Source organism: Dermochelys coriacea, chromosome 3 (genome assembly GCF_009764565.3).
Source record: "Dermochelys coriacea isolate rDerCor1 chromosome 3, rDerCor1.pri.v4, whole genome shotgun sequence".
Classification (NCBI taxonomy): Eukaryota; Metazoa; Chordata; order Testudines; family Dermochelyidae; genus Dermochelys; species Dermochelys coriacea.
Genome location: NC_050070.1, coordinates 121598522 through 121618800, shown reverse-complemented (window position 1 = coordinate 121618800; position 20279 = coordinate 121598522). Strand labels below are relative to the sequence as shown.

At 41.6% G+C, this 20279-nt stretch overlaps 1 protein-coding gene and 1 long non-coding RNA gene across 4 annotated transcripts in view; one reads left to right on the top strand and one right to left on the bottom strand.

Moving 5' to 3' along the window:
• EZR (ezrin) overlaps positions 1-20279 on the top strand; it is a 59536-nt gene that overhangs the window by 37532 nt on the left and 1725 nt on the right. For 2 of the 3 annotated variants that reach the window (XM_038396735.2, XM_043512258.1), the window contains exons 4-13: positions 2522-2617; positions 4735-5009; positions 5916-5999; positions 6758-6904; positions 10573-10669; positions 15238-15401; positions 16812-16942; positions 17791-17951; positions 18299-18391; positions 19742-19993. In XM_038396735.2, the coding sequence (XP_038252663.1) occupies positions 2522-2617; positions 4735-5009; positions 5916-5999; positions 6758-6904; positions 10573-10669; positions 15238-15401; positions 16812-16942; positions 17791-17951; positions 18299-18391; positions 19742-19993 (1500 nt within the window). Of the gene's footprint in view, positions 1-2521; positions 2618-4734; positions 5010-5915; positions 6000-6757; positions 6905-10572; positions 10670-15237; positions 15402-16811; positions 16943-17790; positions 17952-18298; positions 18392-19741; positions 20084-20279 lie in introns of all 3 variants that reach the window. The other variant, XR_006280452.1, reaches the window with a different exon arrangement.
• On the bottom strand, positions 6187-19743 carry LOC122459635. The gene is made up of 3 exons (XR_006280453.1): positions 19171-19743; positions 7954-8051; positions 6187-6357 (listed from the first exon to the last, which is right to left on the bottom strand). It is a non-coding gene; the product is annotated as an uncharacterized LOC122459635 (long non-coding RNA).

Genomic DNA, 20279 nt, shown 5'->3' with positions numbered 1-20279 from the left:
CCAAAAGTTTCCCCAGTTTCTAATAAATCGAAACCCCTCCTCCCTACACCATAGTCTCTTCCATGCATTGAGACCCTGCAGTTCTGCCTGTCCAAGTAGCCCTGCATGTAGAACTGGAAGCATTTCAGAGAATGCTACCATGGAGGTCCTGGACTTGAATCTCTTACCTAGTATCCTAAATTTGGCCTACAGGACCACTCTCCTATCCTTCCCTATGTCATTGGTACCTAAATGTACCACAACCACTGGCTCCTCCCCAATATTACACATAAGTCTATCTAGATATCTTGAGAAATCCACAACCTTCGCACCAGGTGGGCAAGTCACCACGCAGTTCTCCCGGTCGTCGCAAACCATGCTATCTATGTTTCTAATGATCAAATCGCCGTAACTGTTGCCTGTCTCTTCCCAATAACTGGAGTTCCCTGCCCCGGAGAGGTATCCTCTGTGTCAGAGGTTACCACAAAATCATCTGGAAGGAGGGTCCCAACTATGGTTTTGTTTCCCTCTGCTCCAGTTGGATGTTTTCCTTCCCTGAGACTTTCATCCTCCTCAACAGCACAGAGGCTGTCAGACCAAGAGTTGGACCGTTCTACTGTGTCCTGGAAAGTCTCATCTATGTACCTTTCTGTCTCCCTGAGCTCCTCCTGTTCAGCCACTCTGGTCTCCAAAGCCCGTACATGGTCTCTGGGGGCCAGGAGCTCCTTGCATCGAATGCACACATACGCCGCCTGCCCATAGGGCAGATAATCATACATGCTGCACTGTGTGCAATAAACTGGATAGCCCCACTCTGTTGCTGGACTTCTTCCTGCATTCTCTTTTTACTCCTGAAGCTCATTCCTTTTTATTGCTGTATTGTTTTTATCAGGGGGTGTTTGGCTGTAAGTTTAAAGAATGTTAAGTGTATCTTCCTTACACTCTCACAGAACTCCCTTTAGCTGCTTCTGTTTGCTAGCTCCTCTGGTTGTTTTGGATCAGGCTTTTTAAAGCCCTGGTCTTCCTGAGTTGCCCTGCCCCCTGGTTGAGGGGTCCTAAAGGCCTTAGGGATCAAAGCCTCGTTAAGAAGCTCTTGGCCTTGCCTAGAAGGTGACTAGGTTCAGCACATAGTTCCTCAGGCAAACAGACCACATGGTATGAGAATAAGTGGTAAGGGTTCTGGCCAGGGAGCATAGGTGCTGGATGGGGGTGTAGTGCAGAACCCCCTGGCTTGAAGTGGTTTCCATTACATCCAGGGTTTACAGTTTGGTTCAATGGCTGTCAGCATCCCTACCATACAAATTGTTCCAGCACCCTTGCCAAGGAGTCAGGAGACATAGTTCCTTGCGCTAGCTCTGCCACTGGCTGTGCAGCCTTTAGATGAATACCTTCATATCTCTGAGCCTTTTTACCCTCACACCATCTATCTGTTTAGATTGTAAAATCTTCAGGGAAGGGACTACTTGATAGTTTGCAGCTGTCTAACACAATGGGAGTTGTACTTCTAGATGCTACTGTAATAGAAATACCTAGAGGTGCTTCTAGTTTGTGCTAAGTACTGTATCTGTGTTTACATTTAAACTTTCTTTGCTGCCAAAAGAGGGATGTGTGCGCTACTGGGGATAACACTTGTTAGCTATTCCACTGCAATGGCTTGTCTACACGTGGGGTTGTTCCTGAGTAACTCCATGTATGGACCCTTATCTGGAATAAAAGTACCTTGTTCTCATTGCTGTTTAGCTTAACCCACTAGAACCAGGTGTTCTTATTCCTGATAAGTGTCCACACATGGAGTTACTCAAGAACTATCCTATGTGTAGACAAGCCCTAAAATCCTAGTGGATACGAGGCACTTATAGTGTTTACAGTGACCTCAACCGCAGGCAGAGGTATAGGGCTGACCTCGCCTAGCTGCCTCACAGAAAAACTGCTCATGCCTTGTCTCCACAAGGATTTTAGTGGGTTAATTTCCCATGGTAAAAATGTACCTTTTTTTGCAGTGAAGATGAAACCTTAGAGGAGAGGGGCTTTTATAATTTCATCATTTTGATTCTTAAAAATAATGGTATCCACTGGCTCCAGATACAATTGTGAATTCCCCTTTCCCTTCTTCCAACCAACACATCTTTTGAAGTGCCTTATACCAAGCAGTTCTGCTTGAGTAGTATCATGAAGCAAAAATCCATCAGTCACCACTGATGTATATGCACAGATGGTAGGCCTTCCATCTGTCATTTCTCATCCTCCTTTTTGGGAGGTGAAATATGCAGCTAATGCTCCATTACCTCCTGTTTCCTAAGCTTCTGTTTTCTTCCCTGTCTGGGAGATCAGATTCTTGGATAGACTAGCTCATCAGGTAGGGGCTGCAGCTGGAGGTCCTGAAGCTGGCAACCTTGGGTGGATGGGAAGAAGGAAGGCCTCTTAGATCATTAATTAGATGTGGGTGGTGGGTGTGTGGGTTGGGGGGAGAGTTCCGCTGAGTCAGCTGATAGTCCAAATGACGTTTTACAAGTATATTAACTCTTTTATTATTTTGTTTCAGGTGGTTAAGACAATAGGCTTGCGTGAAGTATGGTACTTTGGTCTTCAGTATGTGGACAACAAAGGATTTCCAACTTGGCTGAAACTTGATAAAAAGGTAATTGAGATTTTGGATTAACTATTGAAATGAGGCTAACTTCTGGTGTAAGAGTCATGCTGTGATATCAATTGCTGATGTCCGTCCTGTACATGCTGTTGTTAATTCCTTACAACTCCATGTTTGTGACTTTTAAAAAGAGAACCAGATGACTTAGGGTGGCAGGAATCCTGTGAACAATGGTCTGGCAAACTGGAGGGTCACTCCCATCCGTGCGCATGCATATTGGCAGTCTGGTGTATAAATGTGATAGGGTTATTTGCAATCACTTTATCAGGATGTACCTTGAGTCTAGCCCCAGCACATCAGGGCTTTCCACAAAATAAGCAGCTATTTTTATTTCTCTGAGTGGAACCTGTTAATTTATGGTGCTTAATCTTCCATGCTGGCACAGAATTAGTTGCGAGGCTCATTAGAATAATGGTTCATTTCTAGATTTTAAAAAAGTGTTATGCTATAATTAATGTCCTCTTCATTTAGTGGTTTTCAGATCTTTTTGGGATTAAGATGAGCCCTTGGTGGGCAGATTATTCCAAATCTGCCAATTGTAAAGTTTCTTGTACCTTTCTCTGAGGTGTCTGGTGCTGGTTCACAGTCAGACAAGGAACTGGACAGATCACTGGTCTGACCCAGTATGGCAGTTCTTCTATTCCTGTGTTCCTGAATAAACAGAGTGTATTGTGGAAGTCTCTGCTCCCGTATTATCAGGGACTGCAGGTCTTAAACCCTGGCCCACTGGACTCTTAAGAGCTAGTAAGTTCCAACCTGCCACCTAGGGACCGGCTAACAAGATTCAGCTTCTACTCCAGCAACTAACAGAGGACTCCTGTCCTGGATGCTGACAGAATGCCTGGGGTCCTGATTGGTTCACAGCTTCTATATAAATCCGTCACAGGAACAGGAAGTTGACCATGCAACTGGGTTCTCCACTAGGTCAGACGACTGCACTTCTCAGTCGTGACAAATTTATGGAAATGACAGCAAATGTTTTTTTTGAGTATTTTGCCACATAAGATGCATAAAGAGCATTAAATACTTTTCATGCTGTTTAGCAGCTGGGAGTAAGGAGGAGAGACAGCACTCTGTGAAGCAATGGAGTGATCACATGGAACCACTGGCATTCCATGAACTGTAGTTTGGGGTGGTCTTCTCTTTGTTGCTTAAAATAAAAACACATCTTCATTTTCCTTCTAGTCTCCCCTAACAAAACCATCTGGCATGGAGTATAGATCAGTCTGAGGCACATGTACCCCTTTGAAGTAGTATCCATTTGCCCCCACTATCTAGTGCAAGGGTCTCAAACATGCAGCCCGTGGAATTATTTGCTGCGGCCCACCAAGCTCCCCTCACCCGCCACCCTCCCTCCCCACCAGCGTGCTGTGTCCCCGCTCCTCTGCCTACCTCCTGGCACTTTCTGCCTCCAAACAGCTGTTTGGCAGCACTTAGCGCTTTCCAGGAGGGAGGGGGGAGGAGCTGCATGCTCAGGGGAGGAGGTGGAGAAGAGGCGGGGCAGGGGAAGGGATTTGGGGAAGGGGTTGGAATAGGGGCAGGGAGGGGGCAGAATTGGGGTGGGGACTTTGGGGAAGGGGTGGGACCTCATGGAAGGGATGGAATGGGGGCGGGGCCGGGGACAGAGCAAGGGGCTTTTGTATCTTTATATTAAAAGGTGTCAATGATGCGGCCCTCAGGCCAATGTACTAGTCCTCATCTGGCCCTCGTGGTGGTTTGAGTTTGAGATCCCTGATCGAGTGAAAGGAGTTGCTAGGGAGTGTTAGAAGGATATTATCTTTGCCTTTTTTTTGGTAACTAAACAGGCTGCTTTTTGAATTAACTGTGTGTTAAATTTTGTGCTATTGTAGGAGTGATCCTACAATGAACGCCTCATGGGTGGACCCTGGCACTTACACAGGTGCCCATGGATTTGAAAGGGATCCCATGCTGGTGCAGGAGTTTGTTGCAGAGTTGGGGCCATATTGACAGTAAATTCCTGAAGTAATCTTGTCTGTAAACCTGTATTAGAACACTGTCTCTAAACCTTTTCTTTGTGAAAGAAACCCCTCCTATTATCAGTTAGCCATCTGCTCAGTTTTTGGGTCTATGTGTTCGTTTTGTCTCAGGTCTCTGCTCAAGAAGTCAGAAAGGAAAATCCCCTGCAGTTCAAATTCCGTGCCAAGTTCTTCCCTGAAGATGTGCCTGAGGAGTTGATCCAGGACATCACCCAGAAGCTGTTTTTCCTGCAAGTGAAGGAAGGGATCCTCAGCGATGAGATCTACTGCCCACCTGAAACAGCAGTTCTTCTTGGCTCCTATGCTGTGCAAGCCAAATTTGGAGACTACAATAAAGAATTACACAAGTCTGGGTACCTCAATTCTGAACGCCTGATCCCTCAACGGTGAGTGCTTTAAAATAAAAGGGTAAAACTGCCCTGAGTCTTCCAGTGTATTCCAGCTATTTGAACTCCCCCCAAAAATGGTATGATCAGAAGGCATGACTCTCTTCAAAAGTTAAAGCCTTTGCATCTCATTGTCCTCTGTTCCATGCAGGATGCATGTGCATGACTGGAGAGCATTACTCAATACTTCCTTTTCATCAGAAAATAAATAAGGGAATATTTTCATTTCTTTCAGTCAGAGTTTGGATTCCCTCCCACCCCCAAGTCTAATCACTAGCAACTGTTAGCAGGAACATTTTGAGTGGGGAACAGCAGATTGCCTTTATGAATATCCCTATACCTGGAGAAGTTCTTTTTACACATCAATTTTTAAAATCAAATTATCCCACTGATACACTTTCCCTGTGCTGGACATCCAGCTCCAAAAATTAACTTCTCTTTTTTAGCTCATTCCTCCAACTGTCTCAGTGGTGTGCATTTTTCTTTCCATAAATTGTTCCACTTGGTCAAGGGGTCATGTGTTCTACCTTCATGCCCTTGTGGAATGAGACTGTGGCCTTGGTCAATGACAGCCGGGGGTTCTTGCTGGAGAGAAATGGGGAATTAGCTATGTTCCACTTCATGAACTAGTCCTTCTCCCAGAGGTGTGTGTTCTGGGCTGAGGGGTGGGGGGGCATTTAGGCTTTTAGTGAGGTTAATTTCAGCAACACACATCTGCACTTCCTGTAGAGGATACCAGTTTTGTTCAGAAATGCTACAGCAATAATCTTAACAGCTTTATCTCCAGATCTCAAGAGAGGGGGGAAAAAGTGTGACATAAATATAAATGCATAGCAAAGTTAAATATTGCAACTATATGACGCAGAACAAGTAACCTAATGCTTCTAACTTCCTTCCATGTATCAGAGTAATGGACCAGCACAAACTTTCCAGAGAGCAGTGGGAAGACCGGATTCAGGTCTGGCATGCTGAACATGGTGGAATGCTCAAGTGAGTATCTCTGTTGGGCTGTATCTAGGTCATCATGATTTGTTCTGTTAATCTCCTTAAGCACACAGTTTTATTATGTATTTTTAAAGTGGGATCTCAAAGTAATTGGCCCTGGAAATAGCTGGACTATTATTTTCCAGTCCAGCATGGAATAATGTGAAAATTCAGTAGAATTGGAAACCAGTTTTATAAAGTGTACTGCAGCCAAGCACAATGCATTTCCAGTTCAATTCACAAACTTGTAGGTCGGCATTGACTACTCTGATGTTCATAAAAGTTAAGATGACGTGAATGCCAGCACACACGGAGAAGACCTCAGTGAATGTATACAACCATTTTGAAAGCTTATTGAAAGTCCCTTTAAAACAAAATACAGTTAGGCTTGTAGAATGGAAAGTCTGGTGTTGCATTTTTCCATTGTCCACATGTTGATTGGTTGTCCCCTACCCCACATCATGACAGATGAATGCTACTAACCGTCTCTTACTGAGAAGTCATGATTTAGGATTTAGCTAAACAGGAATATTTTATTCTGTTCAATAATAAACTAAAACACATTCTGGACTTCTCCTGAGCCCAAGCATCAGAACTGGAGTTAAGCACAAACTGTCTGTCCCAGAAGTGACTCCTCTTGTTTTCCCACTTGCACAGATGTTTCTTCCACTAGCTTTGGCTTGTAATTTCTAAGGAGTTGGTTATCTTATGTATATATTTATCCCCCCCTCCCCCCCGTTTTTTTTTCCCTCCACCTCAACCAGAGAGAATGCAATGCTGGAATATCTAAAGATTGCCCAAGACTTGGAGATGTATGGGATCAACTACTTTGAAATCAAGAATAAAAAAGGAACGGACTTGTGGCTGGGAGTAGATGCACTGGGCCTGAATATTTACGAGAAGGATGATAAGTAAGTGCATGTGTGTACGCGCCTGATCCCTCAAAGGACAACGGGCTGGTGCTGGAGCCCAAAGAACTTTAAATTAGTGCTTGCTTGGTGAATGTCACCTGAGTTTGGATAGCCCTGGGGTAAAGTTTGTGCTGGGAAGCAGAGCAAGGCTTGTGCTTTACGTGAATCCTGATTTGCCTCTTCCTTCCCTCATAATGTGACTGCTTTCTTCTTAGGCTATGCACCAGCATGTCAGAAACTTGAAATTATGTCTATAACATCTCTTTAAATGTAGTGCATGAAATCACAGTACTAAACTGCCAGGATTGTTAACTTCCATTTCCATACACGGCTGTAAAATCAGGCCCTAAAGAATTATTTTAGGGAAATATCAATGTTGTCCAAAGTTAGGTGATCAGACACCACAGTAGTGGTTGCAGCGTAAGAATCTATAGACCAGATTCTCATTATGCACTCCCAGGAACTGCCTTTTTCAGGGATGAGTGCTAAACACAGTTGCCAATAATGTAAGAGCTAATTAGAGTAAATTCCTTTAGTGTGTCCGTAGTTGCAACCGATCCTTTCAGTAGTTGTGGGCTTACTAATAATGGAGTATGAGAGGGGAAAAGAAGTCTGAGAAGCAGGAAGAAGTAGACTGAAGATTAAAGAAGAATAAAGTTTAAAAGGAAATGGGTCCTGTTTGTGTGTCTCATTTTGCTGGATTCTAAAAAATGAAGCACAGGCCCAAAGTATGGCAAGGTGAAATAAGAGGAAGTTTTGAAATGAAGGATTCTGGGTCAATGACTTAGGCTTTTAGTCTTGGATTCATTTCTCTGAATTTCTAATATAAATTATAAGCCCTAATAATAGTAGGGTTGCAACAGGACCATAGGGGATGGAGAGTAAGTCTGGGTCTAAAATGACAGTTGAGATGTAGCATTAATGGGAACTGTTTGAGGTTCCTGTTAGGACTGCAGAGGAAAAGAACGCATTTCTCTTTGCTTTGTTAATATGTGCCGTCACCCAGAAAACAAGGAGTGTCACATGAGATATTACATGAGTGAAACTACCTTTCTTTATTTCTTGAATGACTGGTTTCGCTGTGTAACCATGGTCACACAAACAGGTTTTTCGAGCTGCATAACCAGGCAATATGTAGCCTTGACCTCTAAAAGAGAATTATGTAGAAAAACTTACAAAACAAAATAAATGTTAGGTCAAATTATTTATTTTGTTCAACTTTTTTGCTACTTTGCAATTGGATCTTCTGAGTAGATAATGTCAGGACTAGGAAAAACAGTGGTGTACATAAATCAGGACTGGATGCACTTGCAGAGCTTTGGGATTGGGATGGGGGAGGTTAGGGAAAATTTTGCAAATGTTTTGTTTACTGTTGAGTAAGATATTACTACTTATTAAATACAGGAGTCTATGCTATGTCGGTACCTATATTTAAGGGTGAATACCAGTCCCCCCCCAAACTTGATTTCTACTACAGTATTTAAAATGTGGGGTGGGGGAGATAGACTATCATTATAACGTACTATATCTGGAATTTATTCAACAAGGTGTCAGTGCCACCTCAAGTATACTGTATTTACTACATGCTGGTGTTAGATTTCTTATTTAATTTAATATGGAGGAGACAGGAGCAATTATTGCCAAATTAAAACCTAGGCAAGCTAATTACTGTGTGTGTGTGTAGACGCACAGGCACACAGAATAAAGGTTAAGAAATGCTAAATTTTAATAGTGTTCATTTTACTTTTGCACTGGTTTAAAGGCTGGTGCTGGGAAGAAGGCTTGGGCCCAGTGTTCCTACAATCCTGGGTTTAAATGGTAGGTAGCTTCTACCATTTGATACAGGGCTTGGACAAATTTGCCTTAAGTTGCAAGCTCTTGTTTCTCTGGGCCTCTTTTCCTTCCCTTCCCTATGTATAGTGCTTATAAACTTGAAGAAACTCCAGTTATTAGAAGTAATAACCTGGAGTTGTTAAAACATTAAATATTTCTAATACACTAAAGAGGTTTTTAAATGTTTTAGAAATTCCTTTGTCATTGAAACTGTTTGCCATCTTAATGATGGATTGCCGCATGCACAGCTCCCCCACCCCACTCCCCAATGCAGTGTGCTATAGAACTTGTAAGAATCTGCTGTTCTTTGTAAGCAAGCACTGGAATTCTGCAAGCTTAATTACTTCACTTCCACTTTGCTTCATTAAATTGTCAAGATGGAATCTGCCTATTCTATGTTTTAACTAGAACAGAGAAATTAAACTCGTACTTGTCACTTCATCTAGGTAAGGAGAATTTTATATTGGCCCTTTCTTGTAAAGGGACATTGTCTGAGCAGATTTTGGCTCAAAATTTAGACTGCAAAAATAACTTTTTCAAATAATAATGAAAACTATTTTTTAAAAATAACTGCACGTGCCCCAACAGTGTCTGAACACAGATGCTGCAGTATTGGGCAAGTATATGAGAACCTAAAAATGAAATGGACTAGAAAACAATTAGACTTAGTAATTTCTCTTTTGATTTATCTCTTATTTTTCCAAGCTCAGAAATTCAAAAAGTAGTTGGCATAAATAGTGAAAAGTTAAGATATGGACTTGTAACTTTTTTGTTTTAATAATCTGAGGTCTTTGTATTACTGGGAGGAATTCTTGTTTGTTTTAAAATTGACTTTTAGCCTACTAGTTTGTGCTTTAACTGCAGGTATGTTTTCCAGTGGCAAAGAACTGGATAGGACTGTTTAGCATATGAGAGAGCCCATGGTTTAAAATTCTGCTGTATGACTTTTGGGCAAAGTTCCTTGTGCTGGTTTCATGCAAGAACAAAACAGCTCTTTGTCTCCAGTCTCACTAATAGTCTGGGGGAGGGGAAGAAATATAAAAGAGGTGTCTGCTTCCCTTAACTGTCTCTAATAAGCAAGTGGCTAAGTCCCATGATCATATGCTTAAAGAAGATTTTCTGAATTGTGGCCTAAATCCATAGCATCCTTAAGTGTTGTCCTGAATAGGGATTACAGAACATGGGCCTTAAAAGACACAAATATGTTCCATTGTATATTTTATTAGTCAGAAAATAGATGTAAACTTCGGAGTCTGTATCATTCCAGACAGTGTTTGTTAATAGTTTTGGAAGGGCCCTATATACTTCAGTGCGGGGGTGGGGGGGAAGGTGGTGGGTTTTTTTTGTTTTTGTTTTTTTAAAAGCCAAGATTTTCAAAAACTGCTGCCTGAATTAAGGCTCCTAAATCCATAGTTAGACACCTAAAAAAAGGGGCCTGACATTCAAAAGTGCTGAGAATGTAACAGATCTTGCAGTAGTCAAATGGAGCTGTGGGGAGTGAGCACTTCTGAAATTCAAGCACACACACTCTTGCATTTAATGGCCACAATGTCACTAGGCTGGTTACATTGAATTAGGAAAGGGAGAGCTGCTGAGTTCCATAAGGGATGTTGAGGGACATATCTTCCTGTCGGCAGAAGAAAATGTTTCTCACGTTTTATTTAGTATTTCAAGTTGTCTAGTCTATTTTAGAGCATGTGGCTTAGGCCCCCCCCTGCAGAAGAATGAAGTAATGGCACATTATTTAAAATTCTGGAAAGAAGATCAATTAACCACACATCTTGTGTTGTTTTGTTTGTATCTTGGCTTCTTTTAAAACCTGTCTTTGTTTTCAGATTGACCCCAAAGATTGGCTTCCCCTGGAGTGAAATCAGAAACATCTCTTTCAATGACAAAAAGTTTGTTATAAAACCTATTGACAAGAAGGCACCTGTAAGTACATTTAGAATGAACTCTTGCATATCAAGTTTAGATTGTTAAATACTTTTCATCTCCACGTCACAAAATACAATTCTTGTTCTCCTTATAAAAACTCTCATTGCATCAGAAACAGTATATGCTACTACAGACTAGTCCTCAAATATTTCTTCCTATAACTAAGGCTGCAATTCTGTCACAGAGGTTTTGGAAGTCACAGATTCCATGACTTTCCATGACTTCTGCAGCAGCCAGTGCGGCTGACCCCAGTGCCAGCTGCTCGGGCAGCTCTAGGCAGCACTGGCCCCAGGGAGTAACCACGCAGTGACTGATGGAACTGTTCATCCTAGAAAAGAGATGACTAAGGGGGAATAGGATAAAGGTCTATAAAAATCATAAATGGTGTGGAGCAGGTATAGGGAGGTTTATTTTACCCCTTCATGAAACACAAGAACCAGGGGTCACCCAATTGCAGTAATAGGTCACTGGTTTAAAATTAACATAAGGAAGTACTTTTTCACACAATGCACAATCAACCTGTGGAACTTGTTGCCAGGGGATGTTATGAAGTCTAAAAGTACAACTGGGTTCAAAAAAGAATTAGATTAATTCATGGAGGCTAGGTCCATCAATGGCTATTAGCCAAGATGGTCAGGGATGCAACTTCATACTCTGTGTCCCTAAACTGTTGACTGCCAGAAGCTGGGACTGGACAATGGGATGGATCGCTCTACCTGCCCTGTTCTGTTCATTCCCTCTGAAGCATCTGGCACTGGCTGCTGTCAGAAGACAGACTATTGGGCTAGATGGATCTTTGGTCTGACCCAATATGGCCATTCTTATGGCCCTAAGGAGGTTGGAGTGCAAAACAGCACTTCGAAATTATAGAAACATCCTGGTCTTGCTATACCCCACATAACACCACCCAAACACTCGCCACTGCCCCACCAAAAAAATATTCTCTACAATTCTATCTCACGCTCATATCTGAGGTACTTCCAAAGGTGATGTCTGAGTTACCTCTTCATAGACTAATAACGTTTTTGAGTTTAAAAAAAAAAAAAATTTCTCCCAGGGCTTCTCTTCTCAGAACACCTGGAGTTGCTGGATAATTGTTTTTATATTAAAGGCTTCTTGTGATGCTACTCTAAAACTGAACATACATAGCATTCTTACTAAGGGTTTCAGGAGCATGTCACTCCAAAAGTGCACATCACACACTAGATTTACATATTTTGACTTCTGAAACTTCACAATTCTTTGGAGACAGATTAGGGGACAACTCACATTGCAATTCTGATTCCAAGAAAGGAACAGAATCTCTTAAATGAGCTTCTAGACTTATTAGGGTAGGGAGAAGCAAGGACATGGATACTTGAAAAGAGGTAATTTAAATACAGTACTTGTGTATTTAAAATAAGCAAGTTTTCCCAGGTAACTATAATGAATTGACCAATATCACTATTGGTTATCAAACCATGAAGAATGGAATAACAGGAATAGGTGAGGTTTATTCTGATAGTCCTGTCTGCTGTTGGAGCAGGAGAAAAGGGCATGCTCTTGCAGTAGCTCATCTATCAACATAAGGTTTGGGGAAAACGCAGCTTTTAGAAACAGTCAGTTTGGTTTTGGTAGGGCTTTTTGAGAAAATAATTGTGGCTCTGGAGTTAAAAGCAAATGACTCAAGAAACTGTTTGTTTAATGAACAGCAGAATATTGAAAAACTGTCAGTGTGAAATCCATCCTTTCCTTAGAAACAGATTTGTTTTATAATGTAATTCATGGCAACCACCAAAACAGTGCCCCACTGTAAAGGTTCACCTCCCTGTTCATGCTGGACTTCTCGGTAGGAAAGCCCCTTTGTGATCTCAGCCATACTTCCTACTGAGTACAAAATGTTAATCTCCTGTTTGTGATTCATGGACACAGCTTTCCACCCACTCTCCAATTGCAAATCTGAATGCATTTAAAATGGAAACTTGCAGGAGACTAATGCAGTAAAGCTGTTACTATTGAAAACACCTATTATGTCTGCTCCATTCAGTTTTGAGTGCCTTGTATGCTCTAGATGCTTCTTGTATTCAAACTTTGCTACAAAAAAGAGAAGCAGAGGTCTTGTTTTTTCTGCACACATAGTTTGAGCTTCCAAGGGCAAACTTTAAAAACAAACCAACAAAAATAACCCAGCCCTGGTACCTACTTGAAGAATCCCCAAAATAAAAACAGGATTGCCATTTTTCTCTTGATATTGACAAGGCTTTAAGTTTACTAGGAGCAAACTCTGACTCCTGAGTTACCTGGTTCTGTGGAGATTCTTTGAGTCCATGTGCCACGGATACTGAATAGAGATGGAAGATTTTGCTGGGGGTATCAAAATACCAAGTGAGAATGCATATCTTCATCTCAAGCCAGGGTAGGGTGGGACTGAGCTCTTCTGTGCCTCTGATTATAATGTTTGTTGCAAAACTCCTGTGTTCTTACATGAATTCATTTTCCCTTACTTACAAGGCTATAGATGACAAATGTGACTACCATCTGTGACTTTAATATTTACCTTCTTGGAGTTAGACATTGCTTAGAGATGGAGGCCATACCTGCATACAATACATATAGCTGTTCAGCTTTTTTTAAACGTTTGCCATAAGCGGAAGCATAATGAATAATTTACAGCTGTAGACAATATCAGGCATGCCAAAGACATTGTGATCTGAATAGTGAGAAAAACCAAACAGATCACCTTGGTTGACTGCAAGGTGTGCATCCTTCAGAGTTTCTATGTGAATAGAATCATAATGGACGGTATGTGCTGAAGAGAACTTATCCTTGCTAGCAGGTTCTCGCTAAATTTGGAGTTAGGAGCATTTTTCATTATTTCTAGAGTCACTTCCACTTTATTAGTCATAGGTTCAAAATACCTTCTGAACTCCAGGTGTAATTGAAATGTTTGGAGCGGCAATCATTGATGTCAGAGACCCAGCCTCTGTAAATGCACGGCTCTGACTCTTCTTGTGTAAATTCCGTTTCATATGAACTATGAGGCGCTCCACAGGAGGGCATTTCTAAGGGATTAGTCCATTTCTCAGGCGACTTGTCATTCAAATACTTGTCAGTTTATCCATTGGTCTGTCTTAAACCCTATGCAAAGCATTCTGTAATAGCAGAAATGTAATGTTTATTTATTGAATAATCAGTGTTTCTTGAGTTCAAAGCCCTACTGAATCTATAATTGTTTATATTATTAAAAAGCTATCTGGCCCAGTAACAGATGAAAAATTGGGCATAGCCTTACTGAAGGACTTACTTTTGGAGGGTCCAACTGTTACCTACCGGGAGAATGAGTTTTGTTCTAATAAATGGATTGTTGGTTGATTTTGGATTTTGTGTGATTCTTGTTAACTCAAAACCTTTCCCTGTTCTTTAACGCTGTTGGTCATCAGTGCTGCATGTAACCCAATACCCAAAGCATTACTCATGTGGTGTTGGCAGCTGGGGAGGGTGATAGAGTAGTTCACTAATGCTCAATTAGAGCACTGATCACAGCGCAAATCTTCTTAAAAATCTCACCAAGAGACAAAGATGACAATGCAGCTGTCATGAATGCAGAAATCTTGCTCCTATAAAAACTCCCAAAGTTATTTTTGGCTCAGTAGCAAAAGGAGTGAGGCATCTCCCATCTTCGTTCTAGAGGAAGGAATTAAGATGTTTCTCCTCTCCTTTCCCCCATCATCTAGGAGAAGGGCAGCATGAATGCTTGTTGGTGGCAGTCCCTCAGTGGCCACTTCAGAAGTGACTATGGACAGTCATTTGTCAAAGTGATGGTTCCATTAGTATATAGCTATGCTCATCCATGTTCTATATTTTGCACCTATGTAGAGATACCACTGTTGGGACTCCCAACAAATATTGATACAACTATTGTGGCTGGACTCTCCAGTACTGGAGACTTTCTATGACATAGTAATGTTTGTAGCTATGCAACCCCCTGAAAAGTATCTCATTGTACAATTGGCTGAGGGTGCTGACAATTTTTCATCTGTGTCTGAAGAAAGAGATACTAGCAGGGTCTAAGACACTGAATTAGAGGGATCAGTTATCTGACCTACGACTGTAAATCCCTGCAGTATTTTTTAATATTAATCATATACTATTACATTTCAGGTCTCCTTAGGTTTTATTTCCATTCATAAGACCTCCTTGCCCACTTTGTATACAAACGAATAACACAGTAACCACACACTGTCATGTCTTGTCTAATAAATAGAGGTGGGTGGGTTACACGGCTGCTTGGGTATCCTCCCAAAAAATCTGATTCTTTCCAAGTGTTTCAAACCTCAGGAAGCCCCTTCTGTACTACTGCCACTCTTGAATCAAGGTATTTATGGGAGTGTTGTTAGTCACTGGGAATACATAATTGAAAATGCAGCTGCTATTAATATATAAATGCCTGTGCATGTCTTTGGATTGCAGGAGGACAGTGGCCATGTGATTGCTCTGCCTACAATAAATTAGAAGTGCTTTATCTCCTTCCATAGGAAACCATTGCCTCATGGACTGAATTCCATTGTTCTGCCTCTCTTCCGTAGGACTTTGTGTTTTATGCACCTCGTCTAAGAATTAACAAGAGGATCCTGCAGCTGTGCATGGGCAACCATGAGCTGTACATGCGCCGCAGGAAGCCTGACACCATTGAGGTCCAACAGATGAAAGCTCAGGCCCGTGAGGAGAAACACCAGAAACAGTTGGAAAGGTGAGCTGAACTTGACAGAGGAGGGTGAGAGCTCACAAGAAATGTGGGTGACCTGAACAGAAGCAAATTGGCAGGATTAAGCATTTTAGTTGTGATGACTGCTGAACTGGAGCCAATAGGGTGGGATTGCACCAAAGCAGGAGGTGAACCATTCAGACGCTGAGGACTACCGCCCTAATCCCATTTTAGCGAGAGGGGAGAATTCAGGGCCAGATACTAACTTACAACAGAGGGGGTATTGACTAGAGAGAGAAGAAACAATTCAAAAGAACATAGGAATTGCTGGACGGTCTGGGACCTGAAGTCCACATGCCAGTATCCTATCTGACAGCGGTCAGTACCAGATACTTGTGAGGAAAGTACAAGAAACTACATAGTGGGCAGCTAGAGAATAACCTACCTATAGAGAAACTTCCTCCTAACCCCATTTGTTGGCTTTCTGCCCTGGAGCATGAGCATTTATATCCCTTCAAGTCTTCGTGTATCTAATGTAACTGTAGGTATTCTTCTTATCCACATGGATTTCTAATCCCTTCCTCAAATTCTGCTTAAATCTTGGCCTCAATGGTCTCTAGAGGCAGATAGGTCTGCCAGTTGATTGTCTTGTAGGAAAAGTGTTCCTTTCTGTCAGTTTTTAAATTTTGCTGCTGCGTCTTTCATCTTATATTATGAGATGGTAAATAGGAACATGTGATTTGACTATGGCTATTTTACTTTGTATACTCTACATTAAATGGTATCAATCTTCTTAATGGTTCTCTGTCTAGAAGTATTTACATGCCTCTGATCATTTTTAGAGAGGCACGGTAGGAGAGAGAATCTCTCTTATTGGACCATCTGTTGGTGAAACAAACCTTTGAACTTACCCAGAGCTCTTCTTCAGGTCCTCAAAAACGTGTGTGTCTCACCAACAGAAGTTGGGCTAATAAAAGAGATTACCTCACCCACCTGGTGTGCCTAATGTCCTGAGACTGACATGGGTACAACTACACCGCATCTGATTGTTTTTTTTGTCAACTGTCTGTGAATCCTTCTTTTTGCAGTGGGGTATCCAACACTCAACATAGTGTTCCTGGGTAGGATGTAGCAGTGACTTGGAAAAGAAAGATGGAAAGTATATAACTTATCCCATTCCTTAGTAGTAGTGGTAGTATTACCCAGAGCATCTAAGAGACCTGGTTATGGCCCAGGACCTATTGTGCTAGGTGCTGTACAAACACAGAACAAAGACAGTCCCTACCCCCAAGAACCCCCTAACATAGTTTTTGACTGCCATTGAACACTGAGCAGAGGTTTTCACTGAGCTTTCTACAGAGATGCCCAGGCCTCCTGCAGCCTGGATGCAGTTCAGTGGAGCAAGCAAACTTCTACCTTCCTAGGTTCTAAACTTAAGTCCTTTCTCTCTAACAGGCAACAGTTAGAAAGTGAAAAGAAGAAGAGAGAGACGATTGAAAAAGAGAAGGAGCAGATGTTGAGGGAGAAAGAGGAGCTGATGTTGAGACTGCAAGAGTATGAAATAAAGACCAAGAAGGCTGAAAAAGGTAAAGGGCTTGCATTGGTCAGCAGGCAGGGTCCGGGTGATTCCCCCACACTGGGATTTGCCCTTCTACTTTGCAAAGCAGTGATGTGGCTTGACAGCTGCCCTTATCCTAAATGCTACCATCTTGTGACTTTGATCTGCTGCACAAAACAGACTTCTACCAGTGTGTCTGTGCTCGTGTATAAATATAGGGACAGTGAAATCTTTCCTTTTCAGTGCAGTGATCACCAGCTATTGTATAGAGAAAGTAGATGTCAAGTGACCTTTATTTTTTTTTTTTTTTGTCTGGGAACTGAGGATCAAAACTGAATATTCACTTTCTCATACGAGGAAGATGTAGTATGGCCACTTCCATCAGTGATTGACTCAAACATTTCTCACTCAATCAGCTTTTAATGGTCACTCCCGTAACTCCCCTGCCAGGACACCTGATGCTTCGTTAACAAGACATCAGTGAAATCGGAGTCTGTTTCCTCCCTACCTCCAATGTGTAGAGAAATATGGAGGACCAGAAGCAGCAACATCCAATCCTGCTCCATAAACTGGTATTCTAAGACTTTGGAGTTGCCATGTTTTCCTCAATATGGAGTAAAACCCACAATTAGACTCTCGTTACCTACATTCTGTAAAGGGAATATTACCTAGAACATAAGCTACGGACCTCTTGCATACGATGTGTCAGGTAACTGCATCTAGACTTGTTCAGAAACCAAGTTGGAGTTTGTGGATAGAAGACTGGAATGAAGTATTTAGTCTTGCTCCCATGAGCATTTGCACCAGTGTGCAAAACCTCTTTTGTAAAGCGGTTAGTTAAACCCATTGACTTACTGCTTTCCTCTTCCTTTACAGAGCTCTCAGATCAGATCCAAAAAGCCATGCAGCTTGAGGAGGAGAGGAGGCGAGCTGAGAAGGAAGCTGAACGTCTGGAGGCCGAGCGCTTGGCTGCTCTCCAAGCCAAGGAAGAGCTGGAGAAGCAAACTGTTGACCAGATGAAGAGCCAGGAACAGTTGGTAGGAACCACAGGCTTTTTGAGTCTTGGCATATAAAACCTTGAGTCGTATATTTCAGTTAATGTAGGCTCACTACTGCATATTTTTAAATGAAGTCTTGGATACAAGGAAATGATCCATTAAGCCAGAGGACGCACTGCACTAGCATAATCATGGAATCAATCTTTGACTGGGAAACTTTTCAAATGATATACCAAATAAGTGCAAATTGCCCATAACTTAATGGAGTCTTTATCACAGTGGAGGAATGTATTCACAAAATTATGTAACATTTGGGTCATGCTTCTTATTCAGAAAAGCATTATTGAAAAAGCTCCAAATATAATTCTAGCCTTGCTATTCAATAGGCCACAGAGCTTGCAGAATATACAGCCAAGATTGCTCTTCTGGAAGAGGCAAGAAAGCGTAAAGAGAGTGAGGTTGAAGAATGGCAACACAGGGTGAGTTTCTCTGCTTTCCTAAATTGGTACATTTTACTAATTCAAGTTTAAAGCTCTGGATCAGTCTGCTTAGCCTTGTATTACACCACAAAAGAGAATCTTTAGTAAAGTCCTAATGGAAATGCTGAATTTATGAATGTGGCTATTAACTTCCAACCCAAAGTGCAATATGTAATCTCCTTCCACCAACAAATCTGACTCTTCTCAAACCTCTAACCAATGAGCTATATAACAACTTAGAATGCAGTCTTAATTATAGAGTATTTGGGCATCTTAGGAAACGCATGTTCTTGTATGAAAGCGTTGAATGAAGGAGAGGGAAACGGACAAAGTAAGTGTAACAGCACTAATGTAGTGGTCCCAAAAACTTTGTGCTATTGGAAAGTGCCGCCTTTTGGTTTTGACACAGGAGACTGAAGTATTCCTAATGGAATGCAGCAGAAGTGAGAGCAAATCTGGAAGATCCTTGAGTGTGTAGTTATATGTATGTGCCAACATAAATTAAACACTATATCTGGAAAACGTTTCCTCATTCTTTAGTTTTCTATTTTTTGTCTTTGCTATTTTGCACCTCTAGGGAAACAACCCTGCAGCATTTTGTTCATGAATAATTATCATGTAGAGGAAAATGTGTGTTTAGTTTTTTTTTTTTTTAAAACACTGATTAGAGATCTGATAGCAATCCAGAAGTTTAGAGCGGGCTGGGGATATTCTGGATATTTCAAAACTTCAGTGAAAACTGCCAAAACTCTTAGCAACAATTTCCCCTCCTCAGCTACCTTTAAAGTTGAAGCTTGCCACAGTATTACAGTCCCCCTTCTACATTTGCTGGAAGCTGAGTTCAGTTTTCCCACAAGACCGTAGCTAGTCCTGAGGAGGGAAGAACTGTTTAGCAAGCAAGAAGCCCAGTTTCTTGCAATTTACACACCACTTTAGGATCCCACAATTTGGGGATGCAATTTCTCATTTCTCATTGTATGGACGTCCCAACTAAGCTGTTGGTCAGCCTTCTTTTTAATTGACAAGTACTATGTTATAAATATGGATTCCACATTCCCCTACAATACTAATTCTTCTTCCGGCATCGTTATATGTAGGAGAGAGACTCTTGCTTAGTGAAATTATACTGGCCTCATCCACAAACCTGATCAAATTTTGTTTTTTTAATCTCACCACACAGAAGAGTATATTGAAAGCATTGTCTTCTGGTTTAGCAAATATCCAACCACTCTAGCGCATCCCTTTCTTTCTGTCCCTTCTCCTTTGGGTGCTACAATGTGTTCATTGAGCTGGGTTTAAATAAACTTCACATCTGCTTTTGTGCCCATTTTTTTGTTTCCACTTTTAAAGGCCAAGGAAGCCCAAGATGACCTAGTGAAGACAAAAGAAGAGCTACATTTGGTAATGACTGCCCCACCTCCACCGCCAGCCCCTGTCTATGAGCCAGTGAATTACCATGTCCATGATAACTTGCTTGATGAAGGAACAGAATATTCAGGCTACAGTGCAGAGTTCTCAAGTGAAGGCATCTTGGGTGATCGCAATGAAGAGAAACGTACTACTGAAGCAGAGAAGAATCAGCGTGTTCAGAGGCAGTTGATGGTAAGAAAACAAAATTATTGGGAGAAAACTTAAATCTAATGTTGATGAAAGTTGAGCCCTGTTAAATGAACAGCTCTTCCAGATTTCAGAGTAGCAGCTGTGTTAGTCTGTAGTCGCAAAAAGAAAAGGAGTACTTGTGGCACCTTAGAGACTAACAAATTTATTAGAGCATAAGCTTTCGTGAGCTACAGCTCACTTCATCGGATGCATTGAAGTGAAGTGAGCTGTAGCTCACGAAAGCTTATGCTCTAATAAATTTGTTAGTCTCTAAGGTGCCACAAGCTCT